Source organism: Lynx rufus, unplaced genomic scaffold, assembly GCF_022079265.1.
Source record: "Lynx rufus isolate CCGP_SWC_20201006 ecotype Redwood Valley unplaced genomic scaffold, mLynRuf1.p SCAF_16, whole genome shotgun sequence".
Lineage (NCBI taxonomy): Eukaryota > Metazoa > Chordata > Mammalia > Carnivora > Felidae > Lynx > Lynx rufus.
Window position 1 is genome coordinate 2,962,479 of NW_025814830.1, and position 26,241 is coordinate 2,988,719.

The 26,241-nt window shown below is 51.0% G+C and overlaps 2 protein-coding genes across 6 annotated transcripts; both read left to right on the top strand.

Moving 5' to 3' along the window:
* The first annotated feature begins 10,289 nt into the window (after positions 1-10,289).
* Positions 10,290-18,209, top strand: LOC124510826 (sialic acid-binding Ig-like lectin 5). Of its 4 annotated transcripts, none has more exons than XR_006961764.1 (9): positions 10,290-10,443; positions 10,524-10,883; positions 11,052-11,330; positions 11,528-11,575; positions 11,987-12,244; positions 12,334-12,621; positions 13,347-13,443; positions 13,630-13,860; positions 17,937-17,957. XR_006961764.1 is itself a non-coding variant. In XM_047077489.1 (9 exons), the coding sequence occupies exons 1-9, from the start codon at positions 10,410-10,412 to the stop codon at positions 18,114-18,116; spliced, it is 1,623 nt and encodes a 540-aa protein (XP_046933445.1). In that variant the 5' UTR covers positions 10,290-10,409; the 3' UTR covers positions 18,117-18,209. The 4 variants fall into 4 exon arrangements, 3 of the variants coding, with proteins under 3 accessions (XP_046933445.1, XP_046933447.1, XP_046933448.1); XM_047077489.1 differs by having other exon boundaries at positions 13,782-13,860; positions 17,937-18,209; XM_047077491.1 differs by lacking the exon at positions 17,937-17,957 and having other exon boundaries at positions 13,630-13,874.
* Positions 18,210-20,300: 2,091 nt separating this feature from the next.
* LOC124510836 (sialic acid-binding Ig-like lectin 8) lies at positions 20,301-26,143 on the top strand. 2 transcript variants are annotated; one of them, XM_047077515.1, is made up of 4 exons: positions 20,301-21,565; positions 21,749-22,027; positions 22,252-22,299; positions 24,742-26,143. In XM_047077515.1, exons 1-4 carry the CDS (start codon positions 21,124-21,126, stop codon positions 24,828-24,830), a joined length of 858 nt encoding a protein of 285 aa, XP_046933471.1. In that variant the 5' UTR covers positions 20,301-21,123; the 3' UTR covers positions 24,831-26,143. The 2 variants fall into 2 exon arrangements, with proteins under 2 accessions (XP_046933471.1, XP_046933470.1); XM_047077514.1 differs by lacking the exon at positions 24,742-26,143 and having other exon boundaries at positions 22,252-23,218.
* The last annotated feature ends 98 nt before the right edge of the window (positions 26,144-26,241 follow it).

Here is a 26,241-nt window from a genome sequence, read left to right on the forward strand (position 1 = left end):
GACAATCACGGAGACCAAACACAGGGACTGGCCCTTCAGGACTGACAGAGAGGAGCCATTCCCCAGTGCGCTGCAGCTGTGGTAAGAAAATGGTAGAGACAGAAAGAGAGAGACAAAGCCAGACCTAGTGTTCAGAAGGAATTCCTCTCTTTCTGTTTCTCAGTCCCCATTTTCTAATTATTTATTTACAAAGTTCTGTAGGCATTTGCTGTTGTGGGGAACAAAGGCAGGAGGAAAAGTAGATAAAATTAAATTTCCTTATAACCTGCAGCCCATTGACAGATACTTGAGACAGGTGAATAGGATGTTCCTCTAGGAACTCCCGACTGTTTTAATGTTACTGCTTTGCTAGAGGGAAAAACAATCTTAGCTTGCCGGTAGCTAAGACTTCCGGGATCCCGCACATCTTCTTTAGCATATGAAAATCCTTTTGGAAACTTCCCCAATCTTTACTTCTCCCAATTCCCAAGTATGTAATCAGTCACTCCTCACAACCCCAATGCAGCTCTTTCTGCCCTTGGGTCCTGTCCCCGTGCTTTAATATAAAAACCCTTTTGTGCCCCAAAGACATCTCAAGAATTCTTGGTGATCAGCTCCAAACCCCAACATTTCCACATCATTTATGTATTATGTATAATGTATGTATAATAATTCAGTACAAAGGTTCTGGAGCTGGACTCCCTGGGTTTGAAGCCAGCTGTTCAGATTTGGGCAAGTTAGTTAACCCCTCTGTTCTTCAGTTTCTTGTTTCATAAAGTTGTGCTTTTGGCGGGGTACCTAACCCGATTTGTGTGAGAGCCGGCGGCGGCATGGGTAGTGAAAGAATCCACCCAAGGCAGAACAAAGGAAATAGAAGTTTAATGAATACACCAGAAGGGGACTGGGGAAAGACAGTGAGGGAGACACTGTCTGCAGGGAGGTAGTGGGAGGGGGCTGTATTTAAAGGGGTAAGACCCTTGGGGCGTCTGGGTGGCTCAGTCGGTTGAGAGGCTCAGGTCATGATCTCCCGGCTCGTGAGTTCGAGCCCCGCGTCAGGCTCTGTGCTGGCAGCTCAGAGCCTGGAGCCTGCTTCCGATTCTGTGTCTCCCTCTCTCTCTCTGCCCCTCCCCTGCTTGCTCTCTGTCTCTCTCTCTCTCAAAAATAATAAACATTAAAAAAGAATTTTAAGGGGGAAACCCCTTTTGGTATTTGGTAACTGTGCCTGGTTGTAAGTAACCCATTGATTAGTTAGGGCCTATGGATATTTTGAGGTGGGTCACCTTGATGTGGGAGCAGAAGGCAAGCCTTCACCCCACAAACACCCTGCCAGGTGGGATATGTGTGATATCCCTCAGGGACTCCCGGCTGCCCAAGAACAAAGGAAAGGAGGAAATGAATGGTTAACTGATAGAGAGCACAGTCATGCAGGACAGGAGTCTCCGTCAGTTTACCTATGTCTTAGTAAATTACAAGAAAAAGGCAATCTTCCAGAAACCCATAGACTCAGTTCCCTGGAGCCCCAACATCACCCTCCTCTCCATAGTGATGTGGGGAACAAAGGCAAGAAGGAAATGGGAGGTAAAATTAGATTTCCTCATAACCTACAGCCCATTGACAAATACTTGAGGCAGATACAGAGTAGAACATTTCTCCAGGAACCCCCTACTGTCCAAAAGTTAACGTCCTACAGGAGGGAAAACAACCTTAGCTTAACAATAGCAAGGCCTCCCTTATCTTAGGAGTCCTCTTTAGCACATGAAAGTCCTGGAGGCCTCCCTTTTGTCTTCCCTCCCCCAATTCCATAGTATATAATCAGTCACTCTTCACAATCCCAGTGTGGCTCTTTCTGCCCAAGGGTCCTGTCCTTTAATAAGTCACCTTTTTGCACCAAGGACGTCTCAAGAATTCTTTCTTGGCCATCAGCTCTGGACCCACACCACCACTGCCAAACCCCATCAGCCTGGTGGGCCTGGTTGTTTTCAGTTGATGCTCTGTTGGTCTCTGTGGGCCCTTTCTCTATTCTGTTGCTGTTGCCTAAAAGCAGCCTCTACAATGATCATATTCAAAATGTTCGAAACAGTGCTTTTACGTAATAAGAATGAGCTGTCACTGGAGAAAAATATTCTATTTCATTCATTCAACAAATATTAGGTTCCTATGATGTGCCCAAGGAAAAAAAAGTGAAGGATTTTATTTTTAAGTAATCTCTACACCCAACATGGTGCTAGACCTCACAACCCCAAGATCAAGAGTTGCACGCTCCACCGACTGAGCGAGCCAGGAGGCCCCCAAGAAAGACTTGTTGAATTTTTTTTAATGTTTATTTATTTTTGAGAGATTGAGACAGAGTGTGAGCAGGCGAGGGGCAGAGAGACAGGGAGACACAGAATCCGAAGCAGGTTCCAGGCTCTGAGCTGTCAGCACAGAGCCCGATGTGGGGCTCAAACCCACTAACTGTGAGATCGTGACCTGAGCTGAAATCAAGAGTTGAATGCTTAACTGACTGAGCCCCCCAGGTACCCCTGTAGTTTAGTTTATAAGTCAACTTCTAATGCTGTCATTCCCAACTCTGAGATTATATATAACGTATATATAATACACAATGTATGTGTGTATAAACACACATATTTATATTTATGCTTATATTTATATCCTGCCAAGTTTTCCTCTTTTCACCTCTGCCCTCCACATTTCCACACACACTCCTTCCCTCTTGCCTTACAGGATTAATTTCCACAACCTGAAAATCCAAGGCCATTTCGATCCACAGCTGTCTTTGCTCTGTTCTTCCTTCTTCCTAGCATGCTTTTCTACTCCAGAATCATCAGATGTACACTTCTACTTGTCCATCTTACTCTGCTTAAGTCCCTCTTCCTCCAGGAAGCCCCTCTTGATTGTTGTCTCATTGAGCTGCCTCCTTAACCTGAGTTACTACATCACAACACTCGTCGTCATCATAAATTTCATTAAGCTTAGTCCAAATCTCCTGGTATTTTCTTTCTTTTTTCTTTCTTTTTCTTAGTAGTAGAGTTTGATTTTTCTGAGTTTGAGCCTTGACTACTCTCACTGTCTAGCACAATGACCTTTACCTGAGGGTGCCCGCAAATTTTACGTGGAGACCATGTGGGTGTTGCCTCTCCAGGACTTTTTGGTGTCTCTGCAGAACCCCCAGGTCAGACCACATCACCGAGGCTGCAGGTCTCTTCACACCCCAGCCAGACTCTTCCCAGCAGCTCTGATGGGAGCCACCAGATGCTCACCCGGCCTGGGGGAAGTGGAGCTGTCAGCAAGAGAGACTGAGAGATAAAGCCCAGAGGACATGCCTGCTGAGGCCCCAGAGGAGCAGGATGGACCGTACAAGGTATGCAGAAGCTCCGGGAACAGTTCTCTAGAACTTGAGGGCAGACATAGGAAGCAGCAGATTCTGGGTTCCCTGCTCCTGAGATACTACTCAGCAATAAAACAAGTGACCCCCTGATGTATACGATAGCATGCAGGCATTACAAGAAGCCAGATGTAAAAGAGTCTACAATATGATTCCATCTTATGAAGTCCTAGTGTGACCCAAACTAAGCTATGGCGATAGAAATCAGTAAAGGCTGCCTCAGGGAGGGAGCAGTATGATGGAAATGTGTGTAGAGATGAAAATATTCTACATCTTGATGGGGGGGGTGAATACATTTATCGAAACTTATTAAAACCTGGGTACTATATATAAATACACTATACAAAATGTATTTATTATACACAAATATATTTGCATGTTATATATGATGAGTATATGTCATGCGTATATGATAACATGTATGTAAGATAGGGTAATGGTGGATACATGATATTATGCTTTTGTCCAAACCCATAAGACTGTACAATACACTAACAGAACCTTAGTTTGAACTATGGACTTTAGTTGATAATGATGTATCAATATTGAGTCCTTAATTGTAACAAATGTATTATGCTAATGCAAGATATTAGTAATAGGGGAGACCGTGATGAGACGTGGATATATATGGGAACTCTCTGTACCATCTGCTCAATTTTCTGTAAAATTAAAAATAGTTCTAAAAAATAGTTCTAAAAAATAGTCTATGGGGGGGGCGGTGCGCCTGGGTGGCTCAGTTGGTTAAGCGTCCAACTTCAGCTCAGGTCATGATCTCATAGTTTGTGAGTTTGAGCCCTACGTCAGGCTCTGTGCTGACAGCTCAGAGCCTGGAGCCTGTTTCAGATGCTGTGTCTCCCTCTCTCTGCCCTCTCCTGCTCGTGCTCTGTCTCTCTCCGTCTCTCTCAAAAATAAATAAACACAAAAAAATTTAAAAAAGAAATGGATGGGAAAAGTTGTTTATAATCACACCAACGCAAAATAAAGAAAATATAAATATAAAACTACTTTTCTAATCTTGAATTAGCAAAAGTGAAAAAAAGTCCATCATACCAGGCACTCTTATGGGGTGTCTGCAGATTTAAATGCATTGGAACATGTCATGTTGGCTTCAAATAGAATTGGAAGAATCATCTCCACTTTCCACATAATGTATCAATGAGGAATGCATTTTGCTCTAAATTACGAGGCAGACTTTCAGGAACCTTAATAAATAAGGTTTTACTTTTCTTTCTTTTTTTATGTTTATTTATTTTTGAGGGGGCGGGGGGGGGGGAGATGAACAGGGGAGGGGAAGAGAGAGAGAAAGACACAGACTCTGAAGCAGGCTCCGAGCTATCAGCACAGAGCCAGACGCGGGGCTCGGACCCATGAATCCTGAGATCATGCCCTGAGCCAAAGTTGGCCGCTTAACCGACTGAGCCACCCAGGCGCCCCAAGGGGCCTTTATTTTTCTCACAGAACACGATGTCTAGAGATGGGCTGCTAGGAGCTTCGATTTCAGCGGCTTGGCAGAGCCCACTAGACATTCTCCGGGGCACATAAGGAGGAGGGAGAGGGGCCGGCTCCTCCCTGGTTTTCTCACTCCTAGGTGGGCCCAGTCCTGACTCAGCAGCTTTCCTGGACTGAGACCCTTCCACACCGCCCAGATATTCCTGAACTCGGGACCGAATCCTGCTTCAGCACCACGAACAGCGCCACATCCAGCTTTGTCTGGGCGGGAGAGCGCGCTCCCCGGTGGGCAGGTGCTGGGAGAATTGAGAGGCTTGCGGACAGGATTTGAACGGGATAGGTGCCCACCACCCCCGCTCCAGTCTAGCTTTGCCCTTCCTAGACTCCTTGACACCGCCGGAAAAGTAAGGCCTTAGGGTCAGTCATACCCTTCGTGTGGGACTGCTCACATGCCCTTGGTTTCTTGCCTCTAGGGGCCAACTCCACCCCCAATCTCTTCAGAGATCCCTCCTCGTCTGGGATAAACCTTTATTCTCTTCCTCACCTCTTACAGACAGGAAGGGATTCTCTCCCCAATAAGCTGATCTCTTCTTCCCCCTTCCCCTCCTCCCTTCTCTTTCCCTCCCCCCTCCTGTCTCTCTCTCCCTCTTCCTCTCCACATGTCCCTCTTTCCTCCTCCTCTTCCTCCTCCTCCTCCCCCTCCTCCTCCTCCTCCTCCTCCTTCTTCTTCTTCTTCTTCTTCTTCTTCTTCTTCTTCTTCTTCTTCTTCTTCTTTTCTCTCTCTCTCTCTCTCTCTCTCTCTGTCTCTCTCACTCAGTCTCTGGCCAATACCCAAATGGAGCTCTGGAGGACTCTAAGAACAAGACTCACCACCCTTTCCTGATTCTAGCTGTGTCCCAAATCCTGAAAGATGGTTTAAAAATATGCCTCTGTGTCTGTCAGATAAATGAAGGAATGGGATATCAGGAGCTGACTGAGGCATTGTCTTTGGGAGCCAAGGAAGACATTCAAAGTGTTTAGGCACATGTGGGACCTTGCTTAGATTGGGAAGAGTTCTGTGACCTCAGAGATGGAGCACTGTCCATGGGAGACTGGGAGGCTAAGTGAGCCTCCATGGAGGAGAGGAATTGTGGCACCTGGAAGAGTGTGGGGGGAAAGGGGAGATGTGCAGAGCTCAAGGGAAATGTGAGAAGAGGTAAAGACCCAGTCACAAGTTCTACCTCACCCTGAACCCAGGCTACAGATTCAAGTCTGGAGCTGGAGTCAGGGCTCCAGACTCAGTCCCAACCTCTATCCCTGCAGACGAATTCAACAGTTCAGCCAGTACTTCCTGAGGTCTCCAGGGTGGGTCCGACATGGAGAGGATTTGTTCTCAGGAGTGTCTTGGTGTTCTGTTCCTCCATCTTCATAAGAGGGTCTCCAAGGGGGGCACCTGGAAGGCTCAGTCGGTTAAGCATCTGACTTCATATCAGGTCATGATCTCATTATCTGTGGGTTTGAACCCCACATCAGGCTCTCTGCTGGCAGCATAGAGCCTGCTTCAGATCCTCTGTCTCCCTCTCTCTAACCTGTTCAAGCTCTCTCTCTTTCAAAACTAAACATTAAAAAAAAAAAAGAGGGTCTCCCAGAAACCTATCTGGGGAAAACAGACATTTAAACTCCACATCTCTCTTGAAGGAAGTGGACTGGTCTTCAGAAGTTGAGAGGCAGGGTTCTGGGGCACAGGAGGAAGGAAACCCCCTGCCCCCCCCCACACACACAATGTGGTTCAGAGAGTTAAGGGCTCCACTTTCACTTCCTCTGCAGTGGCCTGAGGGAGAGAGAGGTCTCCCTGTTGAAGGGAGAAGCTGGGGACAGAAACCATCCATTGAATCCAGAAAGCATCCCTCCCTTCTACCATCCCTCAGATGCCTCCCCCTCCAAGCTGGGAGAGGATAATCATAAAGTGTTAAGGGAATCTATCTAGACTATTCTCTGCATCCCAGAGATGCCAATGCTGCTGTGGTGGCCACAACTGTGAGGGCAAGAGAGGTCTGAGGAAGAGGTCTGAGTGGGGCTGTGGTCAGACACTCTGCTTGCTACCATGGTCCCCGGAGGATGGTGTAAGTATGATTTGTATCCTTCCATCAGTGACAGTGAAGGAGGCCTGTGCCTCCTATCCCATTCTGGACCGACTTTGACCCATCCACACCCACCTTCAGATCCGAAAAACATCATAATCCTTCTCTGGCCACAGACCCTATCAAAACCAAAAAGTGAGAACCTCCTCTGGGAGGGGCCCCCAGTTGGTCTCTGAGCATCAGATTTCCCCAAATTCAGACGAGTGGAAATAGTTTAGGATACAGAAATATGGGGGCGCCTGGCTGGCTCAGTTAGTGGAGCATACAACTCTTGATCTCGGGATTGTGGGTTTGAGCCTCATGTTGGGTGTAGAGATTACTTCTTTAATCCGCACTCTTAGTGAGGAGCCCAATGAGGGGGTTGGAACTCATGAACTGTGAGATCATGACCTGAGCGGAAATTAAGAGTCAGATGCTTAACTGACTGAGCCACCCAGCCACCCCTGTGTAGAGATTACTAAAAAAAAAAAAAAAAAAAAAAAGGAAAGGATAGAGAAATATGGCTTCCAATATATGAGACTGTCTCTGAACATGACAAACAGCCAAAGCTCCCCAGGAAAGAACCCCAGAGATGGGAACTCATCTCCTTATCTAGAGGGTGGGGAAGATGTACAGAGCCCTGAGGCTCATAGAAGGAGAGGACACTGTAGAGGTTGTACCCAGGATCACACTCCAGGGTCTGAGTCTTTTTCTCTTCTCCAGCTTGTACCAGATACCCCAAGCCTACACCCTTCTAACATGTAGTGCAGAGTCAATTCAGAATATAATTAGCACTTTGCCAGAAGCTTGCATAAGAGGATGATTCTCTCCTCCCCAGACCCCAAGACCCCCACCCCTGAGTACTCATTCATGTCTTCAGATCCCAAGATCACAACCCCAGCACTACACATCAGGTGACCTCCCTAGGTCTGTGATGGACAGAACCATCTAAGAAGGTCAACCCATGGTTAAAGCATGTATGTGATTTTCCAGGCCTGATCATAGGCAAATATGAAGGCTTTCCCTGGAGGGCAGACCCCTGCGGGTGGGGGTGGGGGGCTGGGAAGCTGCCCTCCCCACTCCAGACTTGGTGACAGCCAGTGCATCAAAATCCCAGAAGGGAGTTCCTCCCATCAAGGACTCAGACATCTCTGGTTGGTCATATGCTTTGCACCCTAGGCCAGCTGCCTTCATTCCTACCTCTCTTTATCTGGGTTCTTCAGGTGCCTCTACTGAGGCCTCCTGATGGGGGAAGGAGGAGGAAAACTTGAAGACACTTTCCCCACCCAGACTCTGCACTTTCCACCCCTAGCTCCCCACCCCCATCCCTTGCAGTCATTTCCTCTCAGTAATTCTCCTTCCACTGACCCACCCCCTACTCCTTGGTGATAAATTCCCACTTTTCCTTACTGTATTCAGAGTGGGGTACTGGCCTCTCTCCCCTCCTGCCACACCCCATTGTGGTGGTTCCTGTGGCCCCAAATACAGTCTTTACCTTTCCTTAATAAGTGTCACAAATAATTTTTTCCTTGACAATCATATTTTTTTCCCTTTAGCACCCAACCACCTTTCTCTGGGGGGGGGGGAGGAAATGGAAAGCGGGGGGTGCTTTCTCTGATTTATCTTCTTGCTTGTACGATATACCATCGCAGTGTGTGATTAAAGGCCTTGTTGTTACCTTTCATTTTGACTCATTGTTGCTTCAATTGCCTACTTAGGTATCTCGCTTAGCTAAGCTCCAGCCACCACCTGGCTCAGCACCTACTACTGTTGCTGGTCAGGACACCTGGGTCCCCGAGGGCCCATGTGACTTGATGCCTGGCCAGAGACCTGGCTTGAGGAAGGAGAAGAAAGCCCACGGACAGCCTCCCCTCACCACCCCTCTGTGGATCCAAACAAAGGATTAAAACCAGCCCCTTCCCACCATTGAATTAGAACATGTTGTCATTCTCTGGTCCAAATATTGATACGAATCTCGCTGTTGGGCCCTGGTAGGAAATGGCGCAGGTAGGGAAGAAAGACTCTGCTCTGGGGCAGTGATGCAAGTGGAGTTTCTGCTGCTCAGGGCAGAGGTGGGGTCTCAGAGCTCCAAGTCAGGGTGAAGTTGGGGTGGGGCTCCGGGAGTCACTCCAGTAGTCCCTCCCCCACCCACCGCACCTGTCTTTCATTTTCAGTTCCTGAAAGTGTCTTAAATCACTCTTGCTTCCATTACCAAGGCTGCTGTCTCCACGTGGGCTTGGGTTTTCCTTTTCCCCAAAGTCACAACAGTTTCCTCTCTGACCTTTTGGCCTCCAGCCTCTCCCTTCCGGCTCTTCCCTACACTGGCCTCAGAGGGACCATGTTGATTACTATATGATCCTGCCCCTTTCCTGCTCAAGAACCTTCCATGGCTCCCCATTGCCTTCATATAAAGCTCAAGCTTGTCTGTCTTCCCCCACTGCTTGAACTAGTTGAGGGTCAGGACTGATTCAAATCTGTCCTTTTTTTTTTCTATGATAGTTTGTGAGTGAATGAATGAATGAACGATTTAAGTGAGGGTGTGTGTTACTTGTCCAGATGAGGACTCTTTCATACCTCTGACACTATGTAGGCTAGCCTGAGACCCATCCCGAGGAGGGCACCTCCATGAGGGTCCCGAGGCTCTGACTCTCCGGAGGGGCTGGCCAGGTGGGATTGTAACAACACTCCGACCTGCTGGAAGGGTGAACTTGCTTCAAGCTAATGCACTCCTTGCTTGCTGACTTCAGACCCTTTATCTGTACCAGAACTAGCTTGCTTTCTTTGAGGTTTGCAGCTCACTGACCTTGAGGAGTGAAGGACCAGACTTTCCCAGAAGAGAGGCGGGACTCCATTCGAAGACAGCTGCCGTGGATGCCAGCCAGTCTGTTCAGGGTCATGTATCAGGTCCATGACCAACCACTTGGGCACCTGCTTCTCCTGCACTCAGCTCCCCTCCCTTTTCCTGTGCCGTCTTCCCAGGTTGCCAGCTTCCTGAATAAAGCACCATCGACTCGTCTCTCGAGTATTGATTTTTTTTTCTTTTCTTTTAATTCCAGTATAGTTAACATGCAGTATTATGTTCGTTTTAGTTATACTGGTTTACATGACTATTATTTATTTCCAAGCGGTGAGCGGCCGCACCTGACTTCAGGACCAGCTTTCTGTCCAGTTAACAGCTCTCGGCTACAGACAACTGGGCATGAGCCCAGGAGGCAGGGCTTGGGGGCTCCTGTCCTTCCTTACTGCCTTACTTGAGCAAGACCCTTGCCTCCTCTGAGTCTCAGGACCCGCCTGCCCCACGCAGAAAGGGGACCAGATTATCTCAAAGATTAATCACAGCTGACTGTGAGTCTGAAGTTCCCTTTTCTAGGTTTGTGGCCTCTTGTACCTACCACAGGCTTCCTGTCTGAACTTCCTCTGTCCTCCCACAGCCCACGGATTCCTTTCTCTGTCAGAGGGGCCACAGAAGGCAAACTGTCCCAGGGCATGACAGAGGGATGCCGCTGTGGCTGCTGCTGCTGCTGTGTGGAGGTGAGTGAACCGAGGGGAGAGGGAACCCCATTTGGGGGAGGCATCGAAGCTCCGAGCTGAGTCTTTCCCTCTCTCTCCAGGGCCCCTGCTTCGGGTTCTGGGCCACCAGCTGGAGCTACAGGAGTCCGTGACTGTCCAGGAGGGCTTGTGTGTCCACGTGCGCTGCAAATTTTTTTTGCCCTGGTTTAGCTTTGGATTCATCTCCATATCTTGGTTCCAGAAAGGGGCAGATGTTTACTACGATCCTCCAGTGGCCACAAACAAACCAGACAGGAAGCTGCATGAGAGGACCCAGGGCCGGTTCTTCCTCCTTGGGGACCCCCAGACCGAGGACTGCTCCCTGTACATCACAGATGTCAACATGGGGGACAGTGGGACTTACTTCTTACATGTCGAAACACACTCCTATCTATATAATATGCTTTCTCTGAATGTGACAGGTATGGGAGGGGCCCAGGGAAAGACCCCAGGGTGTGGGGCGTCAGAGATGGAAAAATGAAGGTTCTGTGCCTTTTGGGGGTGGTGTGGAGTGGAGACGGGCATGACAAGACACCGGGGAGGGCTGACAAAACACCGAGGGGCCCCAACATTGTGTCTGTCCTCACCAGCTCTGACCCACACACCTCACATCCTTACCCCGGGGACCCTGGAGTCCGGCCGCCCCGGGGACCTGAACTGCTCTGTGCCCTGGGCCTGTGAGCGGGGAATGCCCCCCATCTTCTCCTGGACGTCAGCCGCCTTCACCTCCCTGGGTCCCAGGACGCGTCTCTCCTCAGTGCTCACCCTCACCCCACGGTCCCAGGACCACGGCACCAACCTCACCTGTCAAGTGCAATTCCCTGCAATTGGTGTGATGGTGGAAAGGACCGTCCAGCTCAATGTCACCTGTGAGTGGAGGGCCAGGAGCACCCAGGTGCCTGAGGGGTGGGGCCAGGGCAGAGCTAGGCTGTGGTTTAACAATGGGGTCTTGGTAGCTAAGCGGGAAGGGAATCCCCTTATCTGTGGCCCCGGGTCCTGGGGGAACGGCCCACCACCCACTCCTCCGTTGCCATGAATGCCGAGGCAGCCTCATCCTTCTGTCCAGATGCTCCACAGAACACGGCCATCAGGATCTTCCAAGGAAACAGAATAGGTAGGAAAGAACCTCTTTTCTCCGGGGCTGGGGTGGAAACCCGGGCTCTGTCAGGACAGCCCTACTTGGCTCTCAAGCTTCTGCTGGCCAGGAACAGGCCTGAGACACACACAAGAAGCCGGACACTGAGTTCAGACAAAGGGAGCGGTGGGCCTGCCAGAGGCCTGCACAAACTTGGACTCCCTGAAGTTAATGTTTGTGCCCCATATGTATCCCCTGTGTCAGCCCTCGGGCCTCCATCTGCTGGACGGTGGGGGCAGCTCCCGGGCAAACCATCCTGGCCTCGACTGCAGGCCTGCTGCCTGGACTCTGCCAGTCCCCTCCTCAGAGCGAGTGTGGACATCACAAGAGGAGAGAGTCACCGGCCTCACCCAACTCCTCTCTCCCTCTCTGCATCTCTCTCCCCCAAAGCCCTAGAGACTCTGCAAAACACCTCGTCCCTTCTCATCCGGGAGGGCCAGGACCTGCGGCTGCTCTGTGCTGCTGCCGGCAACCCCCCCGCTGAGCTGAGCTGGTTCCGGGGGTCCCCTGCCCTGAATGCCACCCCCATGTGCACGACCCACATCCTGGAGCTGCCTCAAGTCGGGGCTGCGGAGGAAGGAGTCCTCACCTGCCGAGCTCAGAACTCGCTGGGCTCCCAGCACGTCTCCCTGCGTCTCTCTGTGGTCTGTGAGTGTGGGGACCCCCGGGGGGGGGGCGGGACGCCCGGGGCCTGGGGAGCAGAGGCGCCGCTGACCCTGCCCCTCCCCCCCCTACAGGCCCCCCGCGGCTGCTCGGCCCCTCCTGCTCCTGGGAGGGCGAGGCGCTGGGCTGCACCTGCTCCGCCCGAGCCCGGCCGGCCCCCACCCTGCGCTGGCGGCTGGGGGAGGGGCTGCTGGAGGGGAACCACAGCGACGCCTCCTTGACCGTCACCTCCAGCTCCGAGGGGCCCTGGGCCAACAGCTCCCTGAGCCTCAGGGGGCCGCTGGGCTCTGACCTCAGACTCAGCTGCGAGGCCCGGAATGAGCACGGGGCCCAGAGCACCGCCGTCCTGGTGCTGCGGCCAGGTCTGGGGGCTGTGGGAAGGTGGCGGTGGGTGGGGGGTGTTACCTGGAGGACTAGGAGCTTGGTCCTTGCACTACATCCCTTGCTAGGGAAGCTGTGACAAAGTCCCTCACACTGGGCAGTTCAAACAGTGGAGATTTACTCTCTCCCAGTTCTGGATAGAATCAAGGTGTCCACAGATCAGTTCCTTCTGAGACTGTGAGAACTGTTCCAGCCTCCCCCTGGCTTCTGGTGTTTGCTGGCAATCTTTGATGGTCCTCAGCTTGTGCAAGCATCACCCCTTCTCCGCCTTCATGTTTTCCTGGCACCCTCTTGGGTGCGCGTCTGTGTCCAAATATCCCCATTTTATGAGGACACTAGTCATATTGGGTTAGGGCCCACCCTAGCGATCCCATTTTAACTTGATTACCTTTGTAAAGACCCTGTTGCAAGGAAAGTCACATTGTGAGGGTGGAGGGGTGTACCAGAGGGCTGGGACTTCAGCATAGGAATTTGGCAGGGGACAAAATTCAGCCCCCAAGAGCTTCAGAGAGATGGGGCTGGGGCAGGAAGGCACCTAAGGCCCCAAATGGAGCAGCTGTAGGCTTAAGATCTTTAGTCCTGAGGCTAGGGGAAGGGGCCGGTCCAGCGTCCACAGGGCAATGGAATGCCATGTGATGGGTGGCGGGGGGACACAGGATGTCATGTATTGGAACTGGAGCTTACACAGAACTCAAATTTTCTGCAGATAAGCCAGAACCCAGGGCCAGTGGCGTCCTGGGAGTCGTCGGGGGAGCGGGCATCATGACCCTGCTACTTTCTCTCTGTCTTTGTCTCATCTTCAGGTGAGAGTGGGCTCCAGGGATGGAGGGAGAGGCCTGGAGTGGAAAGGGCATGAGGTCCTGGAATCTTAGAGAGCCCGAGCTAGAGGAACTCGGGCTGCTGGGAACTCCAAGAGCCAGGAAAGGAGGCTGCGTGGTGGAGTGAAGCATCCCGTAGCCAATCGGGCCAAGCCTGGGTTCTCTTCCCAGCCCCCGGTCCAGCTCTTGGATTAGGGGAAGCACTTGGAGACTGGACCCACACTCACCTGCCTCCTTCTATGCTCTTCGTGGGATGCAGGGGATGGTCTGCCCGCTGCACGCCCCAAATAACCAGGCTGAAAGTCGCGGGGCTGTTCCCTTAGAGTGAAGACCCTCAGGAAGAGAGCAGCCCAGCCAGTGCAAATCATGGATTTGAAGCCAGCCGGTGACTCAGGCTCTGGGGTGAGTGTCAGACCACGAGCTCCTATCCAGCCTATGCCTTTTGGAAGCCGCCCTCAGCGAATAATCGAGCATTTCCCTCTTAACATCCAACACTTGCTCCAGTTCCAGTTTTAAATTATTGATTCAACTGCTCTAATCCTTCTGCTTCTGATGGAGTGTGGATATAATCCGGTTGCTCGTTGGGGGGTATTTATGCCTCCTATGTCAGAGTATCGCATTCCCCTGGAATATTAGCCTTTTTCTTGTGGCGTTGGTTACCCAGAAGCGTAAGGGCCCTAGCTTAGTGTGGGTCAGACCCACTGAGTAGGGAAGTGGTGACTCGAGCCCTAGGGTAGAGACTGGGGCACCCCGAAGTCACACTTTGCGCATCACTCCCATTTTGCATCCTTCAAATCTACCACTGTCAATGGTAGATAAATATCAACCTCATTTATTATATGCACTTTACGTATAATAAAACGCACCCATTTGAATGTGAATTTTGACAAACGTGAATGTTTTTTTTTTTAATTTTTTTTCCCAACGTTTTTATTTATTTTTGGGACAGAGAGAGACAGAGCATGAACGGGGGAGGGGCAGAGAGAGAGGGAGACACAGAATCGGAAACAGGCTCCAGGCTCCGAGCCATCAGCCCAGAGCCCGACGCGGGGCTTGAACTCATGGACCGCGAGATGGTGACCTGGCTGAAGTCGGACGCTTAACCGACTGCGCCACCCAGGTGCCCCTTGACAAACGTGAATGTTGAGAGCATATGTAACCATGTTCTCGATCAAGATGTGGAACATTTCCAGGGCACCTGGGAGGCTCAGGTGGTTAAGCGTCTGACTCTTGGGTTGGCTCAGGGCATGATCTCACAGTTCATGGGTTCGAGCCCCATGGGTCTGAGCCCCGTGCTATGACCTGCTTGGGATTCTCTGACTCTCTCTTTTTCTGCCCCTCCCCTGCTCTCTCTCTAGCTCTCTCTCAAAATAAATAAATAAACTTAAAAGAAATAAACCATTAAAAAAAAAAGATGTAGAACATTTCCATCATGTCCCTAAATTCCTTTGTTCCCCTGCCCAGTCAGTTCAACCTTTCCAGAAATCATTGATTTTTATCACTGTGGATTACTTTTGTCCCTTCTGGGACTTTATATAAAAGGAATCATGCAGGGGCACCTGGGTGGCTCAGTCAGTTATGTGTCCGACTTCGGCTCAGGTCATGATCTTGCGGTTTGTGAGTTCTAGCCCCGTGTCAGGCTCTGTGCTAACAGCTTGGAACCTGGAGCCTGCTTCGGATTCTGTGTCTTCCTCTCTCTGCCCCTCCCCTGCTCATGCTCCCTCTCTGTCTCTCAATAGTGAATAAACATTTAAAAAAAAACAAACTAGGGGGCGCCTGGGTGGCTCAGTCGGTTGAGCGTCCGACTTCACCTCGGGTCACGATCTCACGGTTCGTGAGTTCGAGCCCCGCGTCAGGCTCTGGGCTGATGGCTCAGAGCCCGGAGCCTGTTTCCGATTCTGTGTCTCCCTCTCTCTCTGCCCCTCCCCCGTTCATGCTCTGTCTCTCTCTGTCCCCCAAAAAATAAATAAACGTTGAAAAAAAATTAAAAAAAAAACTAAAAACAAACAAAGGAATCATGCAATATTTACTAATTTATCTGGTTTCTATCACTTCATGAAAAGACACAAAAATCCTAAACACGTATTCCTTCCATAACAGAGCACCATTCATCAAAATAAGTGTACTTGAAAACTGATAGAACAGCAAGGAGAAATAGACATACTGGCAATCGTAGCTGATTATTTCAAACTCTTCTCTCCATAACTGGTAGAACAAGTACACACAAAATCTTTTTTCTAAGTTTATTTATTTACTTCAAAAGGGAGGGAGAGCACAAGCAGAGAGAGAGAGAGGGAGAGAGAGAGAATCCCAAGCAAGCTCCATGCTGTCAGCACAGAGCCCAACATGGGGCTCGATCCCACGAACTGTGAGATCCTGACCTGAGCCGAAACCAAGAGTTGGACGCTTAACTGACTGAGCCACCCAGGTGCGCCCCCCCCCCGTATCATTTTAAAAGTTTAGTTTACGTAATTCCCCGTCTTGTTTCTCCTTGGTGGATCTTGGGGAACGGAACCCTTAACATGAGCTAAATCCCCATCTTGTTGTGAATCACGACATATATCTTCCATTTCTTTACCTTCAAATTCTCAATTTTTTTCCTTTAAGCGAACGTCTCTTGTAGTCAGTACAGTATAGTGGTTCAAAGTATGGACTCTGGAGCTGGACTCCTGCATTCAAATCCCATCTTTCCCTACGGACAAACTGGGTGACCTTGGGCAAGTGGCACACACCTCCGTTTATTTTTGGTGACATGGGAATGTTAAGAGTATAGAGGGTAGTTACAAGAAGTGTCTAGAACACTAGCTGGCACGGGGTAAGCACAGCGTTCGTTACTACAGTCGGAGTCGTTACCTCCTCTAGCGAGTAAGTCCTAAGAGCGGTTTGTTTTGTAGCTATTGTTTTATTCCCTCTTGTGTCCCCAGAGACCAGAGAAATGCCCAACAGTTTCCTCTTAATCCGAGAATTACTTCTCGTTTTGCCTCTCTCAGCGCCTGTGTGAGGGCTTGTTTCTTTCTTTTTTTTTTTCTTAAGCTTATTTATTTATTTTTGAGAGAGAAAGAGAGCTAGAGCTTGCAAGTGGGGGAAGAGCATAGAGGGAGGGAGAGAGTGAATCCCAAGCAGCCTCTGCACTGTCAGCGAGGAGCCAGATGCAAGGCTCGAACTCACGAACTTCGAGATCATGACCTGAGCCGAAACCAAGAGCTGGACGCCCAACCGACTGAGTAACCCAGGCGCCCCTGTGAGAACTTGTTTCTTGCTGCTGTCTCCTGGGGGTGTCACGGGCAGGGAGCAGGTGTGGGCGAGGGTGTCTGGTTGCCATCTTGACTGCGGGAACTGACCTCTGCTCCACCTTCTAGAGCTTGTCCAGAAACGGGATATGTCATCCCTGCCTTGCTTCATATTTCTAAATGTCTCCTAACCCAGATGTAGAACTTGGAACATATTTGTTTTCTATTTGTTTAGTAATTGCCTCTCCTAGGAAACCATAAGCTGTGTGGTACCAAGAACTATTATCTGCTTTGTCACCCCACACACTGCACCTCACACACTGGCTGGACAAAGGACGGTACTATCATTGGAAAGAATTGGTTTTGAGTCCTGGCTCAATGGTGCCTTTATTTTATTTTATTTTATTTTATTTTATTTTATTTTATTTTATTTTAATTTAATTTAATTTAATTTAATTTAATTTAATTTTATTTTAATTTTATTTTATTTTATTTTATTTTAATTTAATTTAATTTATTTTAATTTAATTTAATTTTATTTTATTTTATTTTATTTTACTTTATTTTGAGAGAGTGATCAGGGGAAGGGCAGAGAGAGAGAGAGGGAGGGAAAGAATCTTAAGCAGGCTCTGTGCTGAGCACAAAGCCTGCTGACACTGGGTTCCATCTCACGACCCTGAGATCATGACCTGAGCCCAAATCAAGATCCGATGCTTAACTGACTGAGCCACCCAGGAGCCCCAGTGGTGCATTTGTATAGATAGGTGTCTTTAGGACAATGTATGTATATAATCTCTCTTAGCCTTGGTTTTACTATTTGTGTGATGAATGTGATAATAATATCTTCTCCCAGCCTTTAAAAAAAAAAAGTAGGGGACCTGGGTGGCCCAGTTGGTTAAGCACCTGACTTTGACTTTGGTTCAGGTTGTGGTCTCACAGGTCATGGGTTCAAGCCCCTCACTGGGCTCTCTGCTGTCGGTGTGGAGCCCACTGTTCCCTTCTGTCTCTGCCCCTCCCCTGCTCTCATTCCCTCAAAAATAAATACATTAAAAAAATTTTTTTTTAAACATAATGCAGTTAAGATAAACACCGACTAAGGACTGGCCAACCTTAATTATTAAACATTCAAAAATAAATGAATGGGTGAATGATAAAAATTCCATCAGGGCCCATCCCCTTCTGGCCCTTGGCTGCTTTCTCCCAGACCCTGCTGACTGGCTCCAAATTCCTCCTCTTCTTTCCACTCAGGCGCATTGGCACCGGGTCTTGACAGACATCCCTGCAGACCCCCCAGCTTCTGCTGGGACTAGCCCCATTTCAGGAGAAGAACAGGAACTCCACTATGCTTTCCTCCGATTTCCCAAGCTGAAGCCTCGGGAACAGGAAGGCATCAACACCGAGTACTCAGAGATCAAGACATACAAGTGAGGAATTGTTTGTCTCCTAGTTCTGGAGCCTGGAAGTCTGAGATCACGTGTCAGCAGAGGTCTCTCTCCTTGGCTTGTACATGGCCGTCTTCTCCCTGTGAACTTACCTGGTCTTCCCTCTGTGTGTCTGTGTCTCAATTTCTTCTTCTTCTTTTTATTTTTTTAAACATTTTTTAATGTGTGTTTTTTTTTTTTTTTGAGAGAGAGAGTGCAAGCAGGGGAGAGGCAGAAAGAGAGAGAGAGAGAGAGAGAGAGAGAGAGAGAGAGAGAGAAGGACAGAGGATTCGAAGCCGGTTCTGCTGATAGCACAGAGCCCAGTGCAGGGCTCCAACTCATGAACCATGAGATCATGACCGGAGCTGAAGTCGGAGGCTCAACCAACTGAGCCACCCAGGTGCCCCTCAATTTCTTCTTCTTAAAAAAAATTTTTTTTAATGTTTATTTATTTTTGGGAGAGACAGAGACAGAGTGTGAACAGGGAAGGGGCAGAGAGAGGGAGACGCAGAATCCGAAATAGGCTCCAGGCTCCGAGCCATCAGCACAGAGCCCGACGCGGGGCTCGAACTCACGAACCGTGAGATCATGACCTGAGCTGAAGTCAGACGCTTAACCGACTAGCCACCCAGGCGCCCCAATTTCTTCTTCTTATAAGGACGCCAGATATACTGGATTAGGGCCCACCCTAGCGACCTCATTTTATCTGAAATTGTCCCTTTAAAGACCCCACTCCTGTAGTCACCTTGAGAGTCCTGGTCGTATCCCTTCTGCCAATTCCTTCTAGTTTCCTAGTGTCCTGGTGTCTTGTCCAGCTTCCCACTGGACAGTAAGTAGTGTGTCCTGGCCGGTCAAATCCCCCCCCCCATCTCCTCTCAGAAGGAAAATGGACTTCTCCCTATGTGTTTGGAGAATGCAAGGCAACATAAGTTAATGAAAGACTGCCTCCACATGTTTAGAGAAACACAACTAAAATGTAAGGATTCAGGGGCACCTGGGTGGCTCAGTCAGTTGAGCGTCCAACTCTTATTTCGGTTCAGGTCATGATCTCACAGTTTCATCAGTTCGAGCCCCATGTCGGGCTCTGCACTGGAGTCTGCTTGGGATTTTCTCTCTCTCTCTCTCTGTCTCTCTCTGCCCCTCTCCCCTGCTTGTGCATCCCCTCTCTCTCAAATAAAATAAAAATTAATTAAAAAAAAAATGTAGGGGCGCCTGGGTGGCTCAGTCAGTTGGGCATCTGACTTCAGCTCAGGTCATGATCTCGCAGTCTGTGAGTTCAAGTCCCGCATCAGGTTCTGTGCTGACAGCTCGGAGCCTGGAGCCTGCTTTGGATTCTGTGTCTCCCTCTCTCTCTGCCCCTCCACTTGCTCATGGTCTATCCCTCTCTGTCTCTCAAAAATGAATAAATGTTAAAAAAAATTATAAAAATAAAATAAAATAAAATAAAATAAAATAAAATAAAATAAAATAAAATAAAATAAAATAAAATAAAATAAAATGTAGGGGTACCTAGATGGCCCAGTTGGTTAAGCTTCCAAAATTGACTTAAGTTGTGATCTCATGGTTCATGAATTCAAGCCCCATATTAGGCTCTGTGCTGACAGGGCAGAGCCCGCTTGGCATTCTCTCTCCCTCTCTCCCTGCCCCGCCCTGCATGGTATCTCTCTCTCTCTCTCTCTCCCTCTCAAATATATAAGCTTAAAAAAATAAAATGGAAAGATTCAGAAAGGTTGAAATGACAAGATGTTGAAAGAGATACCATGCACCACGCAAGCACTAAACAAAAGAAAGCTGGTGTTGGTGTCCTAAAATGAGATGAATGAGTCTTTGAGGCAAAAGGCATTAAGAATGGGCACTTTGTAGGGCGCCTGCGTGGCTCAGTCAGTTTAGCGTCCTACTTGTGCTCAGGTCATGATCTCAAGGTTTGTGAGTTCCAGCCTGCTTCAGATCCTCTGCCCCCCTCTCTCTCTGCCCCTCCCCCTCTCGTGTGGGCACCCTCTCTCTCAAAACTAAATAAACATTCGGGGTACCTGGGTGGCTCAGTCGGTTGAGCGTCCGACTTCAGCTCAGGTCATGATCTCACGGTCCGTGAGTTCGAGCCCCGCGTCGGGCTCTGTGCTGACAGCTCAGAGCCTGGAGCCTGCTTCGGATTCTGTGTCTCCCTCTCTCTCTGACCATCCCCCGTTCATGCTCTGTCTCTCTCTGTCTCAAAAATAAACATAAATAAATAAATAAATAAATAAACAAACAAACATTAAAAACAATGGGCACTTCATAAAGATCAAAGGCTTAATTCACACACACCCCAAATATACAAGTGTAATATGTAGGCATCTACAAATGGAATTTTGAAACACACAAAGCACATATAATCACAGAATTACAGTTACTTGTCACAGAGAGCTCCAGGTGCTGGACACTTACTGTTTTACAGTGACTCTTGAGGCCGTGCCCGGGGCTAGTGTGTGACCTCGTGAGCAGGGAAGGGATGCCCACCACGTGGATTCCGAGGGAGGGAGGACAGTGGGCCTCCTCACACCCCCTTCTAGCCTCCCCCATCTCCCAGGTCCTGATGCCCCCCGCCCCGCCCCACCAGCAGCACTGACTTCCACAGACATGTACGGCCTGTGATTCAGGTGGTCTGGCCCAAAGGAAGGAACCCTTTTTCACTTTGCAAAAAAATGACCCCAGAAGGGAGGGGCATTGGCAGGAAGGCGGGAGATGGGGCTCGAGCCCTGCACAGGGTGTGAATTTGGGCGAGGCTCTCACCCTCTCTGGCCTCTAGGCCCAGGGTCCCCAGCAGTGGAGATGTGGTGGTGGATGGCTGATTCCCAAGGGCTGTCCCGGCCCTGACAGCGTCTGCGTGCGAGGTTCCTTCTCTGACGAGGGCCACTGTTCTGACATCACTGTCACCTTCCTGTCGGGGCCTCCTCTCAGTCCTGCAGCTCTTAGCTTCTGAGAGACAAACCCGGAGAAACAGGCTCCCCGGGGACCCGGCACCTCCAAGCCCAGACATGCTTCTGCTGCTGTTGGCCCTGCTCTGGGGGAGGGAGGGAGCCGAGGGCCAGAGGGGGGCCGGGAGGGGGCCACAGGGGGATTACAGGCTGCAAGTGCAGGACGCAAAGGGGCAGGAGGGCCTGTGTGTGCGAGTGTCCTGCAGATGCTTCTATCCCCGGGAAGGCTGGTCTGAGTCTACCCCAGCTCTCGGCTACTGGTTCCGGAAAGGGGCCGGTGTACAACAGGATGTTCTAGTGGCCACAAACAACCCAGATGGAAAAGTGCGGCAGGAGTCCCAGGGCCGATTCCGCCTCCTGGGAAACCCCCAGGACTACGACTGCTCCCTGGACATCAGAGATGTACGGAGAGGGGACTCGGGGACATACGTCTTTAGGGTGGAGAGGGGGCCTTCTGTGAGATATACTTACACACGGGACCAGCTCTCCGTGCGTGTGACAGGTAAGGAGCAGATTGTGGGAGAGGCCACAGGGGAAGGTTGGGGGTCCCAGGACAACCCGGGAGGGGCTGGGGGTAGTGCATGCTGGGGCTCAGAGGCAGGGGCTGGACCAAAGCTTGAGGCTTCTCTCAAGGCTGCACCTCGGACCCTCCTCCTGATCCCCGTGTCTCCCCATCTCCCCCCAGCCCTGACCCAGACACCTGACATCCTTATCTCGGGGACCCTGGAGTCTGGACGCCCCAGTAACCTGACCTGCTCTGTGCCCTGGGCCTGTGCGTGGGGCACGCCCCCCATCTTCTCCTGGACGTCAGCGGCCCTCGCCGCCCTGGGCCCCAAGACCCACCTCTCCTCTGTGCTCACCCTCACCCCACGGCTGCAAGACCACGGCACCGACCTCACCTGTCAGGTGACCTTGCCTGGGACCGGAGTGACCACAATGAGGACCATTCACCTCAACGTGTCCTGTGAGAACCGGGCCAGGGCCACCGGATCCCTGATGGGGTCCTGAGGGCAGTTGGCTGGGGGGTCAGGGCCTGGGACCTTGGGTGTCGGGTCCTGGCATGTGGGCTGGGAGGGGGTCGGGAGGATCTCCACCCTCTTCCCATTTCTGCAGCTCCCGTGGGGACTGAGGGCCAATGTCCACCAGCCCTCTCCGTTGACGCCAATCTGTCATGTCTTTCTGTCCCAGATTCTCCGTGGAACTTGACCGTCACTGTCTTCCAAGAAAACGGCACAGGTAGGATAGGGGCTCTACTAGGGTGCAGGGAGCAAGGGCAGGGCCGGGTCCCTCTTGTGGGTCCCCCAGGGGCCCTCCCCCTCCCCGGCCCCCATGGCCCTGTGAGCAGCTGTCCCCTTCTCCCCTCCCTCCCCCACTTCTGCCCTCCCCCCTGTTATCAGGAGAGCAAGAACAGGGCGACACTCGCCCGGCAGAACTGCCCCTTATCATGCACCTCCGGACGCCCTCACCTTTTATTTTCCTGCCAACCGTTTATCTGAGTGCTTTTGAACAGCTAATCTATTCACACGGACACGTATTCATAACGCCCAGCAAAGTCGGCCTCAGATGTCCAGTTCCCTCCCGGAAAGTGTCTCGTGTCCAGAGGCTGCTCTGAGCCTCAGTGTGTTTGCTAAGGATCTAAGGGGCCCTTTGCCGTCAGCAACACAGACTGTCCTCCTTCTGCTCTGTGACTGCGCAGTGTTCCTTCACGTGGGCGGGTTCTGCTTCTGCGTGCGCCTTCCACTAACGGGACATCACGGCGTTCCTTTCATTCTATTAACCGAAACGCTGCAGTCGATAATCTCGTACTCGTACCCACTTTCTCAGGTGTGTGTCTATGCCTTTGGGATAAATTCCTGAAAGTTACGTAGCTGGGTCACGTGTTCAATTTTTTTCTTATTGAGGCATAACAACTTGACATATAACAACTTACTAGTTTCAGGTGTGTAACATCACGATTGGCTATTTGTATATGTTGCAAAATGATCGCCTTGGTAAAACTGGGAACATCATCGTCCATAGTTACAATTTTTTGTTTCTTGTTTTGAGGGCTTCAAGATCTATTCTCTCGGCAACTTTCTAATATGCACAAGGCGGTATTGTTAACTATAATCACCTTGTTGTACATTACATCCCCAGGATTTACTTATTTTATAACTGGAAGTTTTTACCTTTATAAAAAAACCTTTAATGTTTATTTTATGTTATGTTTAAAAAAACGTTTAATGGTTATTTATTTTTGAGAGAAAAAGAGAGACAGAGTGCAAGTAGTGGAGGGGCCGAGAGAGAGGGAGACACAGAATCCGAAGCAGGCTCCGGGCTCTGAGCTGTCAGCACACAGCCTGATGCAGGGCTCGAACTCATGAGCTGTGAGATCATGACCTGAGGCGAAGTCGGATGCTTAACCGACTGAGCCACCCAGGCACCCCAGTTTGTACCTTTTTAAAATGTTTATTTATTTACTGGGGGGGGGGGGGAGGGAGGGGCAGACAGAGAGGGAGAGGGAGAGAATCCCAAGCAGGCTCCGAGCTGTCAGCTCAGAGCCAGATGTGGGGCTCGAACGCACAAACTTCGAGATCATGACCTGAGCCCAAGTCAGTGGCTTAACCAACTGAGCCGCCCAGGTGCCACCCCCCCACACACACCACTTTGAGTTTGTAAAAATAAACTGTCTGCCTTTCCTCCTGTGGTGTCCTCTCTGAAGGCCCTCCTCTATCCCACACTCCTTAGCGCCGATTCGGTAGGTCCTCTTAGATGTTCTTTGGACGTGTTCTGTCCTTGGTTGTCTTTGCACTCTCTGTTCCTCCTTCTTGCCGTGCCCTTCCCAGCCCTGTCATCATTTTGCCGCCCCTGCTTGCCTCTCACACTTGACTTCAGAAGCTGCCTCCTCCAGGAGGCCCTCCTGGATCTGCCAGTCTCATTTACATTGCCAGCTCCAAGGCTGCCCAGCCCAGTGTCCCCACCACCTCAACATGAGTCAGGTGGTGTTGGGAGCTCCTGTTCCTGGGTCCTTGTTCCCCACCAGACCATGAGTTTCTACGAGTAAGACCCCTTGGGGTACCCCTTGGGGTACGGTTTGTGAGTTCAAGCCTCGCGTCGGGCTCGGTGCTGACAGCTCAGAGCCTGGAGCCCGCTTCAGATTCTGTGTCCCCCTCTCTCTCGCTGTCCCTCCCCCCGCCTCGTGCTCTGTCTCTCTCTGTCTCTCAAAACTAAATAAATGTAAAAAAAAAAAATGTAAGACTGAGTCCCCTTGGAGATGACTTGTTAAGTCAGTAAACAGGTATCAAGTGGAAATCCGAAGAAAGGACAGCGTTTGCTGGGTCAGTGTGGGTCCTGATGGAAGGACGCGGCATTTAGGGCAGGAATGACCACGTGCACGGGTGTCCTGAAGGCCCAGGACCCTCTGTCTGTGCTTCCTGGGGCCTGAAGCCGGCCAGACAGAGTCCATCGGGGCAGAGATAAAGCTATGTCAGAGATAAAGTGCAGAGAAAGAAGGGGCCTGAGCAGCCTCTGGGCTTATGCTCAGTGCCTCTCCCTGGATCCCTCTCCCAAAGGGAGACTCCCAGAGTCTCGATCTCGGGCCATGTCTGTGTGTCTGAGGCTGCCCCTCTCTGCCGGTGTCCACCTGTATCAATTTCTTTGTAATTCTGACCCTCAGTCTCTTTTTCTCCGCCACCACAGCGCTTGGAGAATGGCTCATCTCTTTCAGTCCTGGAGGACCAGTCCCTGCACCTCGTCTGTGTCAACAGCAACCCCCCCAGTCAGGCTGAGCTGGGCCCCGGGGAGCTGACCCTGTGCTCCTCAAAGCCCTGGAACCCTGGGGTGCCGGAGCTGCCTCGGGCACAGGAGAGAGATGAAGGGGAATACCCCTGCTGAGCTCGGAGTGCGGTGGGCTCCCAGCCCGCCTCCCCGAGCCTCTCTCTGCCGGGTGAGTGTCCAGGGGCTGCACAGTGGACCCTAATCCCTCAATGCCATTTGGCTCACTGGTCCCCGAGCAGGCAGCCCCAGAGCCCGCTGTCCAGCCGCCGGAAGGCCAGGGCACGGGGCAGCGTGCGGCTCAGGCACATGGGGTGCCACAGCGGTGACGCAGGGGGGCCTGGGGGACCGATGTCCAGAGACCAGCCGGGAGCAGAGGACACGGTGTAGCAGTCAAGCTCACGAATCCAGGAATCCATCCTCCTTCGCCTCATCGTCCTCGTGTGAGCGCTGCCCCAGGGGGAGGGGAGGCCTGAGGAGGGTGGGGATTGCGGCCGAGTCCCAGAACCAGCGCAGGAGGGACTGACCAGGTCAGAGGGCAGGGCAGGGGGGAGGGCAACCAGGTGTGAGGATTCCACAGTGTCCAGGACGGGACGGGCTGCGCCTGCTGTGCTCACGGCTGTCTACGGGGCCAGACCTGCACTCTCCCACCTCGTCCGCCCTCCAGCCCCTTAACTGGGAACCGGAGTGAATCAGTTGGCCCTGCATTCCCAGGACCAGACCGAAAGGCCCCGGTGTCTTCTCTCAGACTGAGATTCCTCAGGAAGGAGAAGCCAGGCCTGCAGGGGGCGTGGAGGAGGCCAACACCACCCCCAGTTAATCCCTCAGGTGAGTGACGTGGGCAGCTCACCACCCAACATCCCACCATCACCTCCTCCAGGATGGCCCCAGGATTGCTTCACTCAGCACGGCCGAGGTTGAGCTGCCACGTTCCTCTTGAACCTTCTTCTCTGCTGGGATTCCCTCACATGGCTGGCATGGTCTCATCTCTAAGGCCAGAACTGGGGGTGTGGTTCTCCACCGTGACCTCCCTCTGTTCTGCCTGGTCCACTACATCACCTGGTCTTATCCATCCTTCCTCTAAGCTCATCCTAGCTCCCGTCTCCTCCCCATCCTGACCTTGCTTGTTCCTGCGGCCTCCTCTTTTCCCCGGGCCTCTAATGCACCTGTCTCTTGCCTCCCCCTCCGTCCTCAACACTGAGTCTTGGGACACCATTATCATCCACTTTCTCCACAGTATGAAGACCTAGGATTCCTCTCCACAGTCCAAACTGGGGGGCAAACAGGCTAGATTTGAAGACCTGATGTGGTCTCTTTCCCACTGAACTCTCCACCCAGGTCCCTACCTCTCCCTGCATCTTACAACGTCTCCACACCCAGCCGGGTTAGGGTTTTCCTGACTCTGAGACTTTGCCTATGTTGTTC